The 23,480-nt window shown below is 50.6% G+C and overlaps 1 protein-coding gene across 2 annotated transcripts; it reads right to left on the reverse strand.

Moving 5' to 3' along the window:
* Positions 1-7,963: 7,963 nt before the first annotated feature.
* TNFRSF12A (TNF receptor superfamily member 12A) lies at positions 7,964-23,239 on the reverse strand. Of its 2 annotated transcripts, none has more exons than XM_063935229.1 (5): positions 22,366-23,239; positions 10,238-10,339; positions 9,875-10,012; positions 9,344-9,398; positions 7,964-8,467 (listed from the first exon to the last, which is right to left on the reverse strand). In XM_063935229.1, the coding sequence occupies exons 1-4, from the start codon at positions 22,436-22,438 to the stop codon at positions 9,346-9,348; spliced, it is 366 nt and encodes a 121-aa protein (XP_063791299.1). In that variant the 5' UTR covers positions 22,439-23,239; the 3' UTR covers positions 7,964-8,467; positions 9,344-9,345. The 2 variants fall into 2 exon arrangements, with proteins under 2 accessions (XP_063791299.1, XP_063791300.1); XM_063935230.1 differs by lacking the exon at positions 22,366-23,239 and adding an exon at positions 16,741-16,846.
* Positions 23,240-23,480: the final 241 nt, after the last annotated feature.

Here is a 23,480-nt window from a genome sequence, read left to right on the forward strand (position 1 = left end):
ATGTGCTGGTTCCTATTATGACGTGGGACCTCATGTGCTGGTTCCCATTATGACGTGGGACCTCATGTGCTGGTTCCCATTATGGCGGGGGAACCTCACGTGCTGGTTCCCATTATGACGGGGGGACTTCATGTGCTGGTTCCCATTATGACGGGGGAACCTCATGTGCTGGTTCCCATTATGACGTGGGACCTCATGTGCTGGTTCCCATTATGACGGGGGAACCTCATGTGCTGGTTCCCATTATGACGTGGGACCTCATGTGCTGGTTCCCATTATGACGGGGGAACCTCATGTGCTGGTTCCCATTATGACGTGGGACCTCGTGCTGGTTCCCATTATAACGGGGGAACTCATGTGCTGGTTCCCATTATGATGAGGGAACTCATGTGCTGGTTCCCAATATGACGGGGGAACTCATGTGCTGGTTCCCATTATGATGAGGGAACTCATGTGCTGGTTCCCAATATGACGGGGGAACTCATGTGCTGGTTCCCATTATGACTTGGGGACCTCACGTGCTAGTTGCCATTATGACTGGATTACCTCATGTGCTGGTTCTCATTATGACGGGGGAACTCATGTGCTGGTTCCCATTATGACGGGGGACCTCATGTGCTGGTTCCCATTATGACGGGGGAACTCATGTGCTGGTTCCCATTATGACGGGGGAACTCATGTGCTGGTTCCCATTATGACGGGGGACCTCATGTGCTGCTTCCCATTATGACTGGGGGACCTCATGTGCTGGTTCCCATTATGACGGGGGAACTCATGTGCTGGTTCCCATTATGACGGGGGACCTCATGTGCTGGTTCCCATTATGACGGGGGACCTCGTGTACTGGTTCCCATTATGATGGGGTGACCTCATGTGCTTGTTCCCAATATGACGGGGTGACCTCATGTGTTGGTTCCCTTTATGACTGGGGGACCTCATGTGCTGGTTCCCATTATGACGGGGGAACCTCATGTGCAGGTTCTCATTATGATGGGGGTACCTTATGTGCGGGTTCCCATTATGACGGGGGGGACCTCATGTGCTTGATCCCAATATGACGGGGGACTTCATGTGCTGGTTCTTATTATGACTGTGGGACCTCGTGTGCTGGTTCCCATTATGACGGGGGAACTCATGTGCTGGTTCCCATTATGACGAGGGAACTCATGTGCTGGTTCCCAATATGATGGGGGGACCTCATGTGCTGGTTCCCATTATGACGGGGGATCTCATGTGCTGGTTTCCATTATGATGAGGGAACTCATGTGTTGTTTCCCAATATGATGGGGGAACTCATGTGCTGGTTACCATTATGACGGGGGGACCTCACGTGCTGGTTGCCATTATGACTGGATTACCTCATGTGCTGGTTCTCTTTATGACGGCGTGGGACCTCATGTGTTGGTTCCCAAAAAGATGGGGGGACCTCATGTGCTGGTTCCCATTATGACGGGGGGACCTCATGTGCTGTTACCATTGTGACGGGGGACCTCATGTGCTGCTTCCCATTATGACTGGGGCACCTCATGTGCTGGTTCCCATTATGACGGGGGAACTCATGTGCTGGTTCCCATTATGACAGGGGACCTCATGTACTGGTTCCCATTATGACGGGGGACCTCATGTGCTGGTTCCCATTATGACGGGGGAACTCATGATGGGGGAACTCATGTGCTGGTTCCCAATATGTCTGGGAGACTTCATGTGCTGGTTCCCATTATGACGGGGGGACCTCATGTGCTGGTTCCCATTGTGACGGGGGGATGTCATGTGCTGGTTCCCATTGTGACGGGGGGACCTCGCGCTGGTTCCCATTATGACGGGGGAAACTCATGTGCTGGTTCCCATTATGACGTGGGACCTCATGTGCTGGTTCCCATTATGACGGGGGAACTCATGTACTGGTTCCCATTATGACGGGGGACCTCATGTGCTGGTTCCCATTATGATGGGGGAACTCATGTGCTGGTTCCCAATATGTCGGGGGAACCTAATGTGCTGGTTCCCATTATGACGAGGGGACCTCATGTGCTGGTTCCCATTGTGACAGGGGGACGTCATGTGCTGGTTCCCATTGTGACGCGGGGACCTCGTGCTGGTTCCCATTATGACGGGGGAAACTCATGTGCTGGTTCCCATTATGACGTGGGACCTCATGTGCTGGTTCCCATTATGACGTGGGACCTCGTGCTGGTTCCCATTATGACAGGGGAACCTCACGTGCTGGTTCCCATTATGACGGGGGGACTTCATGTGCTGGTTCCCATTATGACGGGGGAACCTCATGTGCTGGTTCCCATTATGACGTGGGACCTCATGTACTGGTTCCCATTATGACGGGGGAACCTCATGTGCTGGTTCCCATTATGAAGGGGTGACCTCATGTGCTGGTTCCCAATATGACGGGGTGACCTCGTGTGTTGGTTCCCTTTATGACTGGGGGACCTCATGTGCTGGTTCCCATTATGATGGGGGGGGGACCTCATGTGCTTGATCCCAATATGAAGGGGGACTTCATGTGCTGGTTCTTATTATAACTGGGGGACCTCGTGTGCTGGTTCCCATTATGACGGGGGAACTCATGTGCTGGTTCCCATTATGACGAGGGAACTCATGTGCTGGTTCCCAATATGACGGGGGGACCTCATGTGCTGGTTCCCATTATGACGGGAGAACTCATGTGCTGGTTCCCATTTTGACGGGGGAACTCATGTGCTGGTCCCTATTATGACGGGGGAAACTCATGTGCTGGTTCCTATTATGACGTGGGACCTCATGTGCTGGTTCCCATTATGACGTGGGACCTCATGTGCTGGTTCCCATTATGGCGGGGGAACCTCACGTGCTGGTTCCCATTATGACGGGGGGACTTCATGTGCTGGTTCCCATTATGACGGGGGAACCTCATGTGCTGGTTCCCATTATGACGTGGGACCTCATGTGCTGGTTCCCATTATGACGGGGGAACCTCATGTGCTGGTTCCCATTATGACGGGGGGACCTCATGTGCTGGTTCCCATTATGACGGGGGGACTTCATGTGCTGGTTCCCATTATGACGGGGGAACTCATGTGCTGGTTCCCATTATGACGGGGGAACTCATGTGCTGGTTCCCATTATGACGGGGGACCTCATGTGCTGGTTCCCATTATGACGGGGGAACTCATGAGCTGGTTCCCATTATGACGGGGGACCTCATGTGCTGCTTCCCATTATGACTGGGGGACCTCATGTGCTGGTTCCCATTATGACGGGGGAACTCATGTGCTGGTTCCCATTATGACGGGGGACCTCATATGTTGGTTACCATTATGACGGGGGACCTCATGTGCTGGTTCCCATTGTGACGGGGGACCTCATGTACTGGTTCCCATTATGATGGGGGACCTCATGTGCTGGTTCCCATTATGAAGGGGTGACCTCATGTGCTGGTTCCCAATATGACGGGGTGACCTCGTGTGTTGGTTCCCTTTATGACTGGGGGACCTCATGTGCTGGTTCCCATTATGATGGGGGGGGGACCTCATGTGCTTGATCCCAATATGAAGGGGGACTTCATGTGCTGGTTCTTATTATAACTGGGGGACCTCGTGTGCTGGTTCCCATTATGACGGGGGAACTCATGTGCTGGTTCCCATTATGACGAGGGAACTCATGTGCTGGTTCCCAATATGACGGGGGGACCTCATGTGCTGGTTCCCATTATGACGGGAGAACTCATGTGCTGGTTCCCATTTTGACGGGGGAACTCATGTGCTGGTTCCTATTATGACGGGGGAAACTCATGTGCTGGTTCCTATTATGACGTGGGACCTCATGTGCTGGTTCCCATTATGACGTGGGACCTCATGTGCTGGTTCCCATTATGGCGGGGGAACCTCACGTGCTGGTTCCCATTATGATGGGGGGACTTCATGTGCTGGTTCCCATTATGACGGGGGAACCTCATGTGCTGGTTCCCATTATGACGTGGGACCTCATGTGCTGGTTCCCATTATGACGGGGGAACCTCATGTGCTGGTTCCCATTATGACGGGGGACCTCATGTGCTGGTTCCCATTATGACGGGGGAACCTCATGTGCTGGTTCCCATTATGACGTGGGACCTCGTGCTGGTTCCCATTATAACGGGGGAACCTCATGTGCTGGTTCCCATTATGATGTGGGACCTCATGTGCTGGTTCCCATTATGACGGTGGACCTCACGTGCTGGTTCCCACTATGACGGGATTACCTCATGTGCTGGTTCCCATTATGACGGGGGAACCTCATGTGCTGGTTCCCATTATGACGTGGGACCTCATGTGCTGGTTCCCATTATGACGGGGGAACTCATGTGCTGGTTCCCATTATGACGGGGGACCTCATATGTTGGTTACCATTATGACGGGGGACCTCATGTGCTGGTTCCCATTGTGACGGGGGACCTCATGTACTGGTTCCCATTATGATGGGGGACCTCATGTGCTGGTTCCCATTATGAAGGGGTGACCTCATGTGCTGGTTCCCAATATGACGGGGTGACCTCGTGTGTTGGTTCCCTTTATGACTGGGGGACCTCATGTGCTGGTTCCCATTATGATGGGGGGGGGACCTCATGTGCTTGATCCCAATATGAAGGGGGACTTCATGTGCTGGTTCTTATTATAACTGGGGGACCTCGTGTGCTGGTTCCCATTATGACGGGGGAACTCATGTGCTGGTTCCCATTATGACGAGGGAACTCATGTGCTGGTTCCCAATATGACGGGGGGACCTCATGTGCTGGTTCCCATTATGACGGGAGAACTCATGTGCTGGTTCCCATTTTGACGGGGGAACTCATGTGCTGGTTCCTATTATGACGGGGGAGACTCATGTGCTGGTTCCTATTATGACGTGGGACCTCATGTGCTGGTTCCCATTATGACGTGGGACCTCATGTGCTGGTTCCCATTATGGCGGGGGGACTTCATGTGCTGGTTCCCATTATGACGGGGGAACCTCATGTGCTGGTTCCCATTATGACGTGGGACCTCATGTGCTGGTTCCCATTATGACGGGGGAACCTCATGTGCTGGTTCCCATTATGACGTGGGACCTCATGTGCTGGTTCCCATTATGACGGGGGAACCTCATGTGCTGGTTCCCATTATGACGTGGGACCTCGTGCTGGTTCCCATTATAACGGGGGAACCTCATGTGCTGGTTCCCATTATGATGTGGGACCTCATGTGCTGGTTCCCATTATGACGGTGGACCTCACGTGCTGGTTCCCACTATGACGGGATTACCTCATGTGCTGGTTCCCATTATGACGGGGGAACCTCATGTGCTGGTTCCCATTATGACGTGGGACCTCATGTGCTGGTTCCCATTATGACGGGATTACCTCATGTGCTGGTTCCCATTATGATGGGGGAACTCATGTGCTGGTTCCCATTATGACGAGGGAACTCATGTGCTGGTTCCCAATATGACGGGGGGACCTCATGTGCTGGTTCCCATTATGACGGGAGAACTCATGTGCTGGTTCCCATTTTGACGGGGGAACTCATATGCTGGTTCCTATTATGACGGGGGAACCTCATGTGCTGGTTCCCATTATGACGTGGGACCTCATGTGCTGGTTCCCATTATGACGGGATTACCTCATGTGCTGGTTCCCATTATGACGGGGGAACTCATGTGCTGGTTCCCATTATGACGGGGGGACTTCATGTGCTGGTTCCCATTATTACGGGGGAACCTCATGTGCTGGTTCCCATCATGACGGGGGGACCTCATGTGCTGGTTCCCATTATGACGGGGGGACTTCATGTGCTGGTTCCCATTATGACAGGGGAACTCATGTGCGAGTTCCCATTATGACGGGGGAACTCGTGCTGGTTCCCATTATGACTGGGGTACCTCATGTGCTGGTTCCCATTATGACGGGGGGACCTCATGTGCTGGTTCCCATTATGACTGGGGGAACTCGTGCTGGTTCCCAATATGACGGGGGGACCTCATGTGCTGGTTCCCATTATGACTGGGGGACCTCATGTGCTGGTTCCCATTATGACGGAGGAACTCATGTGCTGGTTCTCATTATGACGGGGTGGGACCTCATGTGCTGGTTCCCATTATGACAGGGGACCTCATGTGCTGCTTCCCATTATGACGGGGGACCTCATGTGCTGGTTCCCATTATGATGGGGGAACTCATGTGCTGGTTCCCAATATGTCGGAAGAACCTCATGTGCTGGTTCTCATTATGACGGGGGAACCTCATGTGCTGGTTCCCATTATGACGGGATTACCTCACGTGCTGGTTCCCATTATGACGTGGGACCTCACGTGTTGGTTCCCATTATGACGGGATTACCTCTTGTGCTGGTTCCCATTATGACGAGGGAACCTCATGTGCTGGTTCCCATTATGACGGGGGAACCTCATGTGCTGGTTCCCATTATGACGGGATTACCTCATGTGCTGGTTCCCATTATGACAGGATTACCTCATGTGTTGGTTCCCATTATGACGGGGGGACCTCATGTGCTGGTTCCCTTTATGACAGGATTACCTCATGTGCTGGTTTCCATTATGACGGGATTACCTCATGTGCTGGTTCCCATTATGACGGGGGAACCTCATGTGCTGGTTCCCATTATGACGGGATTACCTCATGTGCTGGTTCCCATTATGACGGGATTACCTCATGTGCTGGTTCCCATTATGACGGGATTACCTCATGTGCTGGTTCCCATTATGACGGGATTACCTCATGTGTTGGTTCCCATTATGACGGGATTACCTCATGTGCTGGTTCCCATTATGAAGGGGGAACCTCATGTGCTGGTTCCCATTATGACGGGATTACCTCATGTGCTGGTTCCCATTATGACGGGATTACCTCATGTGCAGGTTCCCATTATGACGGGATTACCTCATGTGCTGGTTCCCATTATGACGTGGGACCTCATGTGTTGGTTCCCATTATGACGGGGGACCTCATGTGCTGGTTCCCATTATGACGGGGGAACTCATGTGCTGGTTCCCATTATGACGGGGGGACTTCATGTGCTGGTTCCCATTATTACGGGGGAACCTCATGTGCTGGTTCCCATCATGACGGGGGGACCTCATGTGCTGGTTCCCATTATGACGGGATTACCTCATGTGCTGGTTCCCATTATGAAGGGGGGACCTCATGTGTTGGTTCCCATTATGACGGGGGACCTCACGTGCTGGTTCCCATTATGACGTGATTACCTCATGTGCTGGTTCCCATTATGAAGGGGGAACCTCATGTGCTGGTTCCCATGATGACGGGATTACCTCATGTGTTGGTTCCCATTATGACGGGATTACCTCATGTGCTGGTTCCCATTATGACGGGGTACCTCATGTGCTGGTTCCCATTATGAAGGGGGAACCTCATGTGCTGGTTCCCATTATGACGGGATTACCTCATGTGTTGGTTCCCATTATGACGTGGGACCTCATGTGCTGGTTCCCATTATGACGTGGGACCTCATGTGCTGGTTCCCATTATGACGTGGGACCTCATGTGCTGGTTCCCATTATGACGGGGGGACCTCATGTGCTGGTTCCCATTATGAAGGGGGAACCTCATGTGCTGGTTCCCATTATGACGGGGGACCTCATGTGCTGGTTCCCATTATGACGGGGGAACTCATGTGCTGGTTCCCATTATGACGGGGGACCTCATGTGCTGGTTCCCTTAATGACGGGATTACCTCATGTGCTCGTTCCCATTATGACGGGATTACCTCATGTGCTGGTTTCCAGTATGAGGCAGGGGTCCTCATGCATCCAGTATTCCATCCAGACCGCCTGGCCTGAGGAAGAAGACCCGGACTTCAGTGGATGGATGCTACTGGAGAACCTGTGACCAGTTACGGAAGATAGTGGTCACCTCTGTTATATTATACCAGCAAAATTATCCCTCTCCCGTCCCCAAAGAACACGGAAACACAGCTGCAAAACATGTCCACAGTTTATTTCCCCTGCAAACCCCATAAGGCACAGTGCGGTCTACAAGAAGGGTGTATCCTGGCCCACAGAGCTTACATTCAGTGAGTTGCGTGGAATGTGTCGTGTAGCGTTGGTGTTGGCGAACCGGCGGTGTCCTTGTAGAAAGTGCGGTCGGACTTGCCATGAGGGGGAGGAAAAAACTTTTGTGGGGAAAAAAATCTGGATGAAAAACAGGGCACAGGAAGCGAGTTTAACCCCTTGCTTTACAAGGGGGGGGGGGGGGGGGGAGGTAAGACACTGCTCTGCAATGCTTGGAAGCCCTTCGTGGTGTTCATAAAAACCACTGACATCATAGTCTGCGTCCCGCGCAGGAATTATTATAGATACATATATATATATATACATATATATACACTCCTTCTATACATATATATATATATACACATTGCTCAGGTAGCAGCGTCCTTCCTGTTTTCAGAGGGGGGTAGGAAGATCCAACAACAGCAATCTAGGAGAAAGAGACAATCGGCAAATTAGCGTCGGTCCGTCTACACACGTGTGTCGGACGTACATATTATATCTCTCAGCATATTACAAAGTGTAGTGTAAAACTGATACACAGCGTATTTTAATCACTTATTAATTAACAGTCCTGTTATTTCTTTGTATTTCGCTGCTGATATTGTTGCATTTTATTTTAGCAGTTATAATAAAAATTAAGTTTTAGTTCCAATACCGTAAGAGACCTTAGTGCACTACCATAATATAGGGGGTCATTCCGAGTTGATCGCTAGCTGCCGATTGTCGCAGCGCAGCGATCATGTTAAAAAACGGCAAAACTGTGCATGTGTATGCGCCGCAAAGCGCAGGCGTGTTGTCCGGGTACAAAGCGGATCGTTGCTGTGCGATGTATTTAACGAAGAATCCGTTCGCACAGCCGATCGCAAGGAGATTGACAGGAAGAGGGCGTTTGTGGGTGTCAACTGACCGTTTTCTGGGAGTGTTTTGGAAAACGCAGGCGTGTCCGGGGCGTTTGCGGGGCGGGTGTCTGACGTCAATTCCGGGACCAAAAAGACTGAAGTGATCGCAAGCGCTGAGTAAGGTCAGAGCTACTCAGAAACTGCACAAAATGTTTTTGCAGAGCTCCGCTGCACAGGCGTTCGCACACTTGCAAAGCGAAAATACACTTCCCCGTGGGCGGGGACTATGCGTTTGCACGGCAGTGACAAACGGCAACTAGCGATCAACTCGGAATGACCCCCTAAATGCGTTCTATTCCGTGTACAAATACATTGATCTATTCTATATGAGGTAGGAAACAGCACCCCCTAGAGACCAGAATTCAAACTTACTGCCGTATTGTGCCCCAAGCAGAGCATCTCACCTTCAGTGTATGAGCAGCGCCTCCGCAGAGTGGGCTCCAGTCTCTTCTATGGGGGCTGCAGAGAGAGTAGGACGTGCACATTAAAATAGAGGTCAACCTGGTGTCTGTCCCAGCCCCTTGCCGTAAGCTTTACCTACATTTGAGAAAGGTCTAGAGCATGCATTCCCAACCTCGGTCCTCAAGGCACACTAACAGTGCAGGTTTTAGTGATATTCAGGCTTGAACACAGGTGCCTTAATTAGTACCTCAGTTATTTTTATTTAACCATCTGTGCTGAAGCCTGGAAATAACTAAAACCTGCACTGTTGGTGTGCCTTGAGGACCGCGGTTGGGAATGCCTGGTCTAGAGATTCCCAAATTCATAGTGAACAGAAATATCCCCCATATATACATAGATTATCATTAAGAACATGGATGTTACTGAAAATTGTGCTGGAAATAACTGACATGCTAAGAACTGCTATTTCACCTTTTTGACCCAAGCTAGTATACCCTTCAAGGTTCTAGCTATAGGACAGTTCTGATACTCACTGGTAAACTTGTTTTTCCTGCGTAAGCGGGTCACGAAAATGGTGAGACTCAGGGCGACCGTGAGGACGAGGAAGGCCACGCCGGAAGCGCACCCCACTATCAGCCACGGGAAGTCAGACGCTGCGCCTGTGGCATCACCTGAAGGAGAGGAGAAGCATTATACAGTGATTGTACTGCGCTACGGCTGTTGCAGGATCCAAACTCTCTCCTAATAAAACTCCCAGAGGGTCAGGACAGTCTCTCTATAATGACCGCGGGCCCTACAGCTCTGGCTGACGTCTCATTTCTGAATCACCCCCGCCCCGTGCTATAACACTCTCAGAAGATGTGTTTCTCTGACGGAGATCCTGTGCTGTCACTTACATTTCTGACAGAAGTCATCCTTGCTGGAGGTCTCGCAGAGACTGCAGTCTTTACACTTCCCGAGGTCGTCGCTCCACACTCGTCCTTTCTCGCATGTGGTCTCTGTAGGGTGGAGCAAGACATCGTTATTATGTGAGAAACAATGGAAAGAAAAGGATTGTCTCTTTGTTGGCGCACTATAAGAAGAAGAATGAGTATTTAAAATTTAACTTTTAATTCCATATGGATAAAATACCTGACAATGTGAAAAATCATGAGACAAAATTACAAACATTACACAAAAATAATAAAAAAATAACAGATCCTACTATGTGTCTTTATTGTGTCCATATAATTTATAATACTTGACTGCTTGACTGTGTGCAACTATAGTCAGAGCCTGGCCACACGTAAATAACTGCTCATGTAAACCCTCATTCATTCAGGTATCTTTATTGATTACAATTTAGAAGGAGGGGTATAATACTGTGATCAGCAGTCCTTGCTCATTAAGGTTTAAGGCTTTATTCCATGTTCATATTTGCGCATGTGTGAAAGGAACCAAGTTATGTCAACTCTACATACAGTGATACTCAGTAGTTATTGCTCAAAATCCCGCAATTATGGCTCATGTATGGCTTTATCGTATAATTATTAGGTTGCTGTCTTATAGCATTACAGTGAATCGTGATTATAGTGATACAATCCTAGGGCTGCTTCTCTGTCTATTGGTCTATTGTCTATGGCGGCACCCCCACATATCATTGTCAATTGATTTATAATAATAAAATTGGGGAATTATATTAGATTATTATTAGTATTACTAATTGAATTAGAGTCCAGTGCGGAGGATTGTGTTCCCTTCTCCCCTTTTCCCTGAATCTATATCGTTATTATGTGGCAGGGTTACCCTGCTAGCATTGCCACCTGTAACTGGTGGTGGAGCGGTGACATCATCACTAGAAGTAGCTGAGTGGTGACATCACCATGCACAGCTTGAGTGCTGACCTCACCGCCTAGAACTGTATTACTTATAAGTGGTGAGATGATCACTTGCGGCTGACGGGCCGTAACAACACCCGACAGCATTAGAGAGGGTGACCGTATCACAAGGCACTTTGGACTTCCGCCATCTGTAAGACAACACCGGGCTGCCTCGTGATATACCCTTATAACCTCAAGTACCACAGCGTATAAGGCAGATCCGTGAAAACCACCCTGGCCGCAGTAAAGAATTGCTATCCGGGTAACATTATTGGAAACAAACAGCAAACGTAATACAGAGTTATCATCAGACATAATAAATAACAGACCTTCGGTGGATATATTGCATGTTATATATATTATGCTGACAGCCTGTTTGTTTACACGATGATGTCATAGGCCGGTCTGGGATAATGAGGTCACAGGACAGATGCTGGAAATAATCCGCCGCCTGTTATATATAGAGGGGTCAGGTCAGCGTGAGAACACGGCGTGACAGGTCAGCACTCTGGACTGCTATCATGTGGTCATGTGATAGGTCAGGTGTCAGTCACTCTCAGGTCTGCCTGTGAGTCATACCTGGGATATGGGCCATAATAGTCTCGCTGCGCCCGTCTCTGGGTGTCACTGGCTGGCTAAGGATTAATTACAGCTGATTGCACTTGAAATCGTAATTGCAGGACTGGAATGACGTGATATAAAACACCATATATGTGAACTACGGGCTGTCATATCATAGAGGCCTTATGTAATAGTCTGGCCATAATTTTAAAGCGACAGTCATTTAAAAGGCAAAACCGAGTTGGCTGAAGCTCGCAGGCCATTACATAAGCCCCCTGGTGTCATAAGTATCATATCCCGGCTGTGGGTACCTCATCGGTCAGGAGACCAACGCCGGGATCCCCAGACGGAATACCGGCGGCAACTGCGGGAACGCTGCGCTCGCCACACTTCGGGCCCGGCGGTGGCGTGAACCACCACCCGTCTGGGGATTCAGACTGCCGGTATTTCACCAGGTGTATGGATTCCAGCGTTGGTAACCTGACAGCCGGGATCCCAACAGCAGGAAAAACAAATGCCTCCCGTCATAAGCACCTCCAAGCCTGTGGATTTACTACGTAGCGGTGGATTGTGACTCTGTACAGTACAGTATATACCGCTGACCATCTCCAGATATATCCTCTGTCAGTGTACAGTATATACTGCTGACCAATGACGTGCAATGAGGCAGGTGAGGCAGAGCCTTTCCTGTTTTACTAACATTTGCACTAGAGTTTTGACTGTATAAAGTATATGAAAAATACAAAGAGGGTGGTCTTTAGGTTGCCGGCGCCCGGGCTCCCGACGACCACCATACCGGTGCCGGAATCCCGACCTACCGTATACCGACAGATTTTCTCCATCTTGGAGGTCCACGACCCCCCTGGAGGGAGAATAGATAGTGTGGCGCACTTAGAGTGCCACCGTGCCCACAGCGTGGCGAGCGCAGCGAGCCTGCAAGGGGCTCATTTGCGCTCACCCAGCTGTCGGTATGCCGGCGGTCGGGATTCCGGCGCCGGCATACCATACTACACCCATACAAAGAATATGATAGAAATATCTTCTTTGTATTATTGTAATAATTTTTAGAGTAAAAAGTCTATGGCAGGTGAGGCAGTGCCCGCAACCACCCCGCCCCGCCTATCTTTTCTGCACATCTGTGATCAAAACTCATCAAATTTCCAGCAGTATATACTGCTGCACCTGTGTATAATGCCCACATGTATATACTGCTGCACCTGTGTATAATGCCCACATGTATATACTGCTGCACCTGTGTATAATGCCCACATGTATATACTGCTGCACCTGTGTATAATGTCCACATGTATATACTGCTGCACCTGTGTATTATGTCCACATGTATATACTGCTGTGCCTGTGTATAATTCCCACATGTATATACCGCTGCACCTGTGTATAATGCCCACATGTATATACCGCTGCACCTGTGTATAATTCCCACATGTATATACCGCTGCACCTGTGTATAATTCCCACATGTATATACCGCTGCACCTGTGTATAATGCCCACATGTATATACCGCTGCACCTGTGCATAATGTCCACATGTATATACCGCTGCGCCTGTGTGCACCTGTGCATAATGTCCACATGTATATACCGCTGCACCTGTATATAATGCCCAGATGTATATACTGCTGCACCTGTGTATAATGCCCACATGTATATACCACTGCACCTGTGTATAATGCTCACATGTATATACTGCTGCACCTGTGTATAATGCCCACATGTATATAATGCTGCACCTGTGTATAACACCCACATGTATATATTGCTGCACCTGTGTATAATGCCCCCATGTATATACTGCACCTGTGTATAATGCCCACATGTATATACTGCTGCACCTGTGTATAATGCCCACATGTACATACTGCTGCACCTGTGTATACCACTGCACCTGTGTATAATGCCCACATGTATATACTGCTGCACCTGTGTATAATGCCCACATGTATATTCTGCTGCAACTGTGTATACCGCTGCACCTGTGTATAATGCCCACATGTATATACCGCTGCACCTGTGTATAATGCCCACATGTATATACTGCTGCACCTGTGTATAATGCCCACATGTATATACTGCTGCACCTGTGTATAATGCCCACATGTATAATGTATATACTGCTGCACATGTGTATAATGCCCACATGTATATACCGCTGCACCTGTGTATAATGCCCACATGTATATACCACTGCACCTGTGTATAATGCCCACATGTATATACCGCTGCACCTATGTATAATGCCCACATGTATATACCGCTGCACCTGTGAATAAATGCCCACATGTATATACTGCTGCACCTGTGTATAATGCCACATGTACTTTATATACTGCTGCACCTATGTATAATTCCCACATGTACAGTATACACTGCTGCACCTCTCCCCCATATACACACTGTCAATGTACATTATACACTGCTCACCCTTTCCCCCATATACAATGTACTCACTGTCAGTATACAGTATATAGCTACTGCTGACCCTCTCCCCCATATACTCACTGTCAGGGTACAGTATATACCTACTGTTGACCCTCTCCTCCATATACTCATTGTGAGTGTACAGTATATAGCTACAACTGACCCTCTCCTTCATATACAGTAAACAGCTACTGCTCTTTCCCCCATATACTCACTGTCAGTGTACTACTGCTGACCTTCTCCCCCATATACTCAGTCAGTATACAGTAAATAGCTACTGCTCTTTCCCCAATATACTCTGTCAGTGTACTACTGCTGACCCTCTCCCCCATATACTCACTGTCAAGATACAGTATATAGCTAATGCTGACTCTTTCCCCCATATACTCACTGTCAGTTTACAGTATATAGCTACTGCTGACCCTCTCCCCATATACTCACTGTCAGTGTACAGTATATAGCTACTGCTGACCCTCTCCCCCATATACTCAGTGTCAGTGTACAGTATATCGCTACTACTGACCCTCTCCCCCATATATTCACTGTTATTGTACAGTATAGCTACTGCTGACCCTCTCACCCATATACTCACTGTCAGTGTTTAGTGTACACTGCTGACCCTCTCCCCATATACTCACTGTCAGTGTACAGTATATAGCTACTGCTGACCCCCTCCCCATATACTCACTGTCAGTGTACAGTATATAGCTACTGCTGACCCTCTCCCCCATATACTCACTGTCAGTGTACAGTATATCGCTACTGCTGGCCCTCTCCCCCATATATTCACTGTTATTGTACAGTATAGCTACTGCTGACCCTCTCACCCATATACTCACTGCCAGTGTTCAGTGTACACTGCTGACCCTCTCCCCCATATACTCACTGTTACTCACTGTCAGTATACAGTATATAGCTACTGCTGACCCTCTCCCCCATATACTCACTGTCAGGGTACAGTAAATAGCTACTGCTCTTCCCCCCATATACTCACTGTCAGTGTACTACTGCTGGCCCTCTCCCCCATATACTCACTGTCAAGCTACAGTATATAGCTAATGCTGACTCTTTCCCCCATATACTCACTGTCAGTTTACAGTATATACCTACTGCTGACCCTCTCCTCCATATACTCATTGTGAGTGTACAGTATATAGCTACAACTAACCTTCTCCCCCATATACTCAGTCAGTATACAGTAAATAGCTACTGCTCTTTCCCCCATATACTCACTGTCAGTGTACTACTGCTGACCCTCTCCCCCATATACTCAGTCAGTATACAGTAAATAGCTACTGCTCTTTCCCCCATATACTCACTGTCAGTGTACTACTGCTGACCCTCTCCTCCATATACTCATTGTGAGTGTACAGTATATAGCTACAACTGACCCTCTTCCCCATATACTCAGTCAGTATACAGTAAATAGCTACTGCTCTTTCCCCCATATACTCACTGTCAAGATACAGTATATAGCTAATGCTGACTCTTTCCCCCATATACTCACTGTCAGTATACAGTATATAGCTACTGCTGACCCTCTCCCCATATACTCACTGTCAGTGTACAGTATATAGCTACTGCTGACCCTCTCCCCCATATACTCACTGTCAGTTTACAGTATATACCTACTGCTGACCCTCTCCTCCATATACTCACGGTCAGTTTACAGTATATACCTACTGCTGACCCTCTCCTCCATATACTCATTGTCAGTTTACAGTATATACCTACTGCTGACCCTCTCCCCCATATACTCACTGGCAGTTTACAGTATATACCTACTGCTGACCCTCTCCTCCATATACTCAGTATACAGTAAATAGCTACTGCTCTTTCCCCCATATACTCACTGTCAGTGTACTACTGCTGACCCTCTCCTCCATATACTCATTGTGAGTGTACAGTATATAGCTACAACTGACCCTCTTCCCCATATACTCAGTCAGTATACAGTAAATAGCTACTGCTCTTTCCCCCATATACTCACTGTCAGTGTACTACTGCTGACCCTCTCCCCCATATACTCACTGTCGGTGTACAGTATATAGCTACTGCTGACCCTCTCCCCCATATACTCACTGTCGGTGTACAGTATATATAGCTACTGCTGACCCTCTCCCCCATATACTCACTGTCAGTGTACAGTATATCGCTACTGCTGACCCTCTCCCCCATATATTCACTGTTATTGTACAGTATAGCTACTGCTGACCCTCTCACCCATATACTCACTGTCAGTGTTCAGTGTACACTGCTGACCCTCTCCCCCATATACTCACTGTCGGTGTACAGTATATATAGCTACTGCTGACCCTCTCCCCCATATACTCACTGTCAGTGTACAGTATATAGCTACTGCTGACCCTCTCCCCCATATACTCACTGTCAGTGTACAGTATATAGCTACTGCTGACCCTCTCCCCCATATACTCAGTCAGTGTACAGTATATATAGCTACTGCTGACCCTCTCCCCCATATACTCACTGTCAGTGTACAGTATATAGCTACTGCTGACCCTCTCCCCCATATACTCACTGTCGGTGTACAGTATATAGCTACTGCTGACCCTCTCCCCCATATACTCATGGTGCTCTGTGACATGCAGTCTGTGTGGTCTCTTCCTTTGTGCCCTGCAGTCTCTGTGTAATCTCACACTGTCTGTCTCCTCACACCCACTCACACACACTCACATACCATCCAGAGGACTCACTGGTCTGGTGACTCACAGGGGAGGGGGGAGGGGGAGGGGAGAGGGAGGACACCCCACACTCACACCCCCTCCCTCCCCTCCACTTTACCCCCCTCTCCTAGCTGACTCACTCAGGTCTCATTCTGCACTGGTGAGGTCATGAGCTAATCTGGGACAGACAGGGACAGAGAGGGGGGGGGGGGGGGGGGGGGTGACACCGCGCTGCAGAACACCACGACACTGTATATACAGTATATATGTATAGAATATGTGTCCTGGCTGTGCAGTGTGCTATTACGCTGCATTCATGGCTGTACTGTGTAATATAGAAGTTCTTTGGCACTGTCATATTTTGGGTGGAGTAACCCTTCACTGCCCAGTCTCCTGTACATATAGATTCCCTGGCAGCGGAAATATGAAGTGGAGTCAGAAAATGATCCCAGAGGCAGCCAATGGAGAGAGCTATTGCAGTGCAAAGACATATCCAGATCATGTACCCCACTCAGATCCCCGCGCCTCAATCAGATCTCCACGCCCCATTCAGATCTCTGCTCCCCAATTCAGATCCCGTGCCCCACTCTGATCCCCACGCTTCTATCAGATCCCCACGCCCTATTCAGATCTCTGCTCCCCAATTCACATCCCCGTGCCCCACTCAGATCCCCATGCCTCAATTAGATCCCTGTGCTCCGTTCAGATCCCCACGCCTCAATTAGATTCCTGCGCCTCAATAAGATCCCCACGCCCCATTCTGATCTCTGCTCCCCAATTCAGATCCCCGTACCGCACTCAGATCCCCACGCCTCAATCAGATCCCTGCGCTCCATTCAGATTCCAACGCTTCAATCATATCCCTGCGCCTCAAGTCAGATCCCTATGCCCCATTCAGATCTCTGCTCACCAATTCAGATCCCTGTGCCCCACTCAGATCCCCATGCCTCAATCAGATCCCCACACCCTATTCATATCTCTGCTCCCCAATTCAGATCCCCACGCCTCATTCAGATCGCCACGTCCCATTCGGCTCTCTGCTCCCCAAATCAGATCCCCGTGGCCCACTCAGATCCCCACGCTTCAATCACATCACTTTGCCTCAATCAGATCCCTATGCCCCATTCATATCTCTGCTCACCAATTCAGAGCCCTGTGCCCCACTCAGATCCCCATGCCTCAATCAGATCCCCACGCCTCATTCAGATCCCCACGTCCCATTCAGATCTCTGCTCCCCAAATCAGATCCCTGTGCCCCACTCAGATCCCCACGCTTCAATCACATCACTTTGCCTCAATCAGATCCCCATGCCCCATTCAGATCTCTGCTCCCCAATTTAGATCCCCGGCCCTCAATCAGATCCCTGCGCCCCGTTCTGATCCCGCTGTCACGTTCATATCACCCGGACGGGCTGCAATAAGGAATGTTCCCGTCAGGGCCCCCACTTCCACTAATAACACATAGGCCCCTGTGTAGTTTCGTTATAGGACATGATGTATTTTTGGCCACCAGGGCTCTGTCTGGATAACCACAAAAATTGCCCTCACTGGTAGCTGCACAGGCCACGCCCCCGCTGTACACGGATCCGCCTTTATAGGTCCTTTGGCCAAGCGTTCACACGTACAAAAAGTGCCCCGTGGGCATTTAGCCAGAGATGTGACCTATTCTGAGTTGCGCATACGCAGAGCGCGGGGGCTGTGTGGTCGTGCATACGGGCGGATACTGGCATAGGACTCCTGATCGCTGGAGGCGCCGGGATATTGCAGCCTTGTGACTTCATCAGGCTCAATGACGTCACATATTCTGTGCAGTGGGGGGGGGGTTATACTGTACAGAATAAAGCAGCTGTAATTTCCCTGCATGGAAGACAGATTTGCATTTGCCCCCTTGTATCGCGGTCAGGATTGTCCGGGTGGAAATCTGCCCTTCATCAGGGTTCTCTCCTATCTCTAAGAGACTTGGGGGGAGGTGTATCAAAGCTTGGAGAGAGATAAAGTGGAGAGAGATAAAATATCACGGGTCCCTGACTGAGGTCTCCGTAGTATATAATGATGGTTATCTCAGTGTAACCTCCGCACGCTGTACATCAGACAGAGCTGGATTCCTCCCAGGAGCCGCGCGGTCTGGAGCCGCAGTACTGGCTGGCGTCTGCATATTTCTGAGACTTCATGCAGGTTTTGCAGTTGTCCATGGGTCTTTCTCCTCCTGCCGGCTGCTGTAATTCCGGCCTCTGATCTTCCCACCGCTTCCTATCACAGTCACACCAGCTGAATCCATTTGCTACGTTTACAATCACTTATGCCATGAATGAATGTGGCACAACTAGAAAATAAGTGGGAGAAGCAGAGGGCGATGCCGCTTACACACTAGCAGTCCTGGGTTATTGCACGGGTTCAGCCGCCAGTCTGAAAGGGGGTCTCAGCCGGGTCGCATCCGGGTAGGACCCATGTACAAAATACCGGGTGCTACCCGGCTTTGTAATCTGAAGGGGTGTTATATACAGCAGAGGCTGTGGCTCTGGCTGTGGTGGAACTACAAGTTACAGCATGCACTGCCATGTGGGAAGAGATACTGTTTGCAGCCTGTGTTCCCCGTGTGATAACAGGAGATCATAGGCTAATGCCAGGGCCTGCACAGCTTCATGCTATTTATCTATCTGGGCTGGCACGAGTTGCAGCAGCGGATACTAATCTACCAGACAATTCAATATTGCGTTGTGGGGGCACACAACTGGAGCGGGTGCAGTTCCGCAAAGGGCACACAGCAGGAGGGGGAGGGGGGGGGGAGTGTCAAAGGGTACACATAACTGGAGAGAGCGCACACAGCTGGTGGGGGCGCAGTGCTAGAGGGGACACACAGCAGGAGGGGGCACAGTGCCAGAGGGGGCACACAGCAGGAGGGGGCACAGTGCCAGAGGGAGCACACAGCAGGAGGGGGCACAGTGCCAGAGGGAGCACACAGCAGGAGGGGGCACAGTGCTAGAGGGGGCACACAGCAGGAGGGGGCACAGTGCCAGAGGGGGCACACAGCAGGAGGGGGCACAGTGCCAGAGGGAGCACACAGCAGGAGGGGGCACAGTGCTAGAGGGAGCACACAGCAGGAGGGGGCACAGTGCCAGAGGGAGCACACAGCTGGTGGGGGCGCAGTGCTAGAGGGGGCACAGTGCCAGAGGGAGCACACAGCAGGAGGGGGCACAGTGCCAGAGGGAGCACACAGCAGGAGGGGGCACAGTGCCAGAGGGAGCACACAGCTGGTGGGGGCGCAGTGCTAGAGGGGGCACACAGCAGGAGGGGGCACAGTGCCAGAGGGGGCACACAGCAGGAGGGGGCACAGTGCCAGAGGGAGCACACAGCAGGAGGGGGCACAGTGCTAGAGGGGGCACAGTGCCAGAGGGGGCACAGTGCTAGAAGGGCACACAGCAGGAGGGGGCACAGTGCCAGAGGGGGCACACAGCTGGTGGGGGCGCAGTGCTAGAGGGGGCACACAGCAGGAAGGGGCACAGTGCCAGAGGGGGCACAGTGCCAGAGGGGGCACACAGCAGGAGGGGGCACAGTGCCAGAGGAGCACACAGCAGGAGGGGGCACAGTGCCAGAGGGAGCACACAGCAGGAGGGGGCACAGTGCCAGAGGGAGCACACAGCAGGAGGGGGCACAGTGCTAGAGGGAGCACACAGCAGGAAGGGGCACAGTGCTAGAGGGGCACACAGCAGGAGGGGGCACAGTGCCAGAGGGAGCACACAGCAGGAGGGGGCACAGTGCCAGAGGGGGCACACAGCAGGAGGGGGCACAGTGCCAGAGGGAGCACACAGCAGGAGGGGGCACAGTGCCAGAGGGGGCACACAGCAGGAGGGGGCACAGTGCTAGAGGGGCACACAGCAGGAGGGGGCACAGTGCCAGAGGAGGCACACAGCAGGAGGGGGCACACAGCAGGAGGGGGCACAGTGCTAGAGGGGCACACAGCAGGAGGGGGCACAGTGCTAGAGGGGCACACAGCAGGAGGGGGCACAGTGCTAGAGGGGCACACAGCAGGAGGGGGCACACAGCAGGAGGGGGCACAGTGCCAGAGGGGGCACACAGCAGGAGGGGGCACACAGCAGGAGGGGGCACAGTGCCAGAGGGGGCACACAGCAGGAGGGGGCACACAGCAGTGCTGGAGAGAGCGCCGTAGAGAGGTGGAGGCAGAATCTTTTCACGCACTCTAAGGGATGATGAATAGGCCTCTTACAAGATAAATGGATACTGTGGGTCAGGATAACAGGTGGAACATGGCTTCCATGGGCAGGTAATGCACGGCAGAGGCGGCTGGTGGTATCCCCTGCTCTCATCTAAAGCAACAAATAAAACATTGCAATAAAATGAATGAGCCCCTGGGGGCAGCAGTGTGATCAGTGACAGAGCAGGGGGGAGGGGTGCAGGAAAGTACATGGGGGAGGGGCCTGTGGGCTATTATAGGGAACATTCCTTTGTGTATGACATCAGCGCTCGCAATCCAATCAGAGGTGAGCGGGGGCGGGACTGTCCCAGCAGCATGCCAGAAGCTTGTTCATTCACAAAAAGGAGTAGGGCAAATTCTGCAGAGCATTTCTCCTCTGCAGAACATCTAACAGATATACCCTGCACTGCAAATAGCCTCCTATTCACTGACATGAGATACAGGGGATATATATTAAATAGATTAATGTATAGTAATTACACGCGCACACAATATAAATACCCATTAGATGCACAACTATGAGATAGATGCATATAATACACACACACACAGTCACACACACACAAATAGGGGCAGATGTATTAAGCCTGGAGAAGTGATAACGCAGTGATAAGTGGAAGGTGATGCACCAGCCAATCAGCTCCTAACTGTCAATTTACATATTGGAGCTGATTGGCTGGCGCGTTATCACATATTACTTACATATATAAATGAGATGCACGGTAGACACGTGGTAAGCATATTCCTCTTTATGTAGATTTTCTCATCATCTCACTTCCCAGTTTGGTCTATAAAAGACTTCAGCAACTTGTTTCTCTCCAGCTATCACTTATAATGACTGCATGCTGGGACTTGTAGTTCCCCGGCAGCAGCAGAGTGACAGGTATGCTGCCTACATATTTTGTACCTACCACCCCTTCCCTATGGAGTGTAAGACAATATTATCTTCCTCTAGGACCCCGGACCCTCTATTACAATGGAATATTGTCTTTCTTTGCATTAGATGAGTGTCTGGTCCCTGGCACCATTGCATCAGACTGAGCCGCCCCGTCCTGACCTTGCACACACACCCCCCTCCCCCGTTCCCCAGTATGATGTCACACATTGCAACACACAGCACTTTCCCTCATACACTTTTTCTTTTTCCTCCTTCCTGGTGTCAGATAATTGATGCCCCCCCAGGCAGTGACTTTCTGCAATCACACATTCTGCACCCGCTGTTACCCTTCTGCCACCCCCAACCGTGGGTGTAATGCCCCCCTCTCACCTGTGGCGTCTCCTTTACTCAGCTCCAGCAGTAGCAGCACCAGAAGTGGCTGTAACAGGCTCCTCAGACCCATCTTGTCCCTGGGTCTTGTCTGTGGCTCCCAGGTGACTGTGGCTGGCTGGGGTCTGCTCTTGTCTATGTCTCTGTAGACACTGTCTGATGGCTGTCTGTCTCTGTAGATCCTGGCAGTCTTCTGTCTGAGGGCTGTCTGTCTCTGTAGACACTGGCAGTCTTCTGGCTGATGGCTGTCTGTCTCTGTAGACACTGGCAGTCTTCTGTCTGATGGCTGTCTGTCTCTGTAGACCCTGGCAGTCTTCTGGCTGATGGTTGCCTGTCTCTGTCTGATGTTCACCTGTCTCTTTATTTATGCCCTGCTTGCCTGGTGGCTGCCCGTCTGTGGCCAGTGCCGTTTGGCAGTCAGTGGTCCTTCCTCTGCTGCCACGTGTTGGGCTGTGTGACCAGGTAGCTGTGCCAGCTGCGCTCTGGAGGTCTCACCTCTCCTCATTCCCTCGCTTTCTTCCCAGGAATGAATGAGTCACTTTCCTAGCTCCTGGCGCAGTGCTCTGGGCTGTCTCTGTCTGCCCCTGGCTGTCTGAGGAATGAGTGAGTCACACACAGACCCCTATGTCTCTGCCCTGCTGTATACTCCCTGTATCCAGGCGGCTCCCTCTTTCCACTTACTAAACTTTCCTCTGTCTCCCTGATTATCTTTCCCTGTCTCTTTTTCTCTCTCCCGTCTCCTATGGTCTCTCTGTGCAACTTCTTCCCTCTGTTCTGCTTCTCCAGTCTCTTGTCCAGTCCTCCCTGTGTCTGTCACCCTGTACAGGAATGAATGACTCAGTCAGTCTCTGTATCCTGAATCCATAAGCATTGGGTCTCTCCCATTTCCTTCATCCACCCACAGAGCTCTGACGAGGAGGGAGGGCAGAGGAGAGAGACAGGGCAGGAGGGTGGGGGGAGGAAAAGTACAGAAGAAAGTAGAGGAGAGGAAATTTAATAATGGTTAGTTAAAAAAAAAAGTATCACATTCCTACCCGTCAGTAAAAGTCAAATACCCTACAGTGCACGGTATGATCGCACCATTCAGTTGTATATTGTGGACCCATCAATTATAA

Source organism: Pseudophryne corroboree, chromosome 7 (assembly GCF_028390025.1).
Source record: "Pseudophryne corroboree isolate aPseCor3 chromosome 7, aPseCor3.hap2, whole genome shotgun sequence".
NCBI lineage: Eukaryota > Metazoa > Chordata > Amphibia > Anura > Myobatrachidae > Pseudophryne > Pseudophryne corroboree.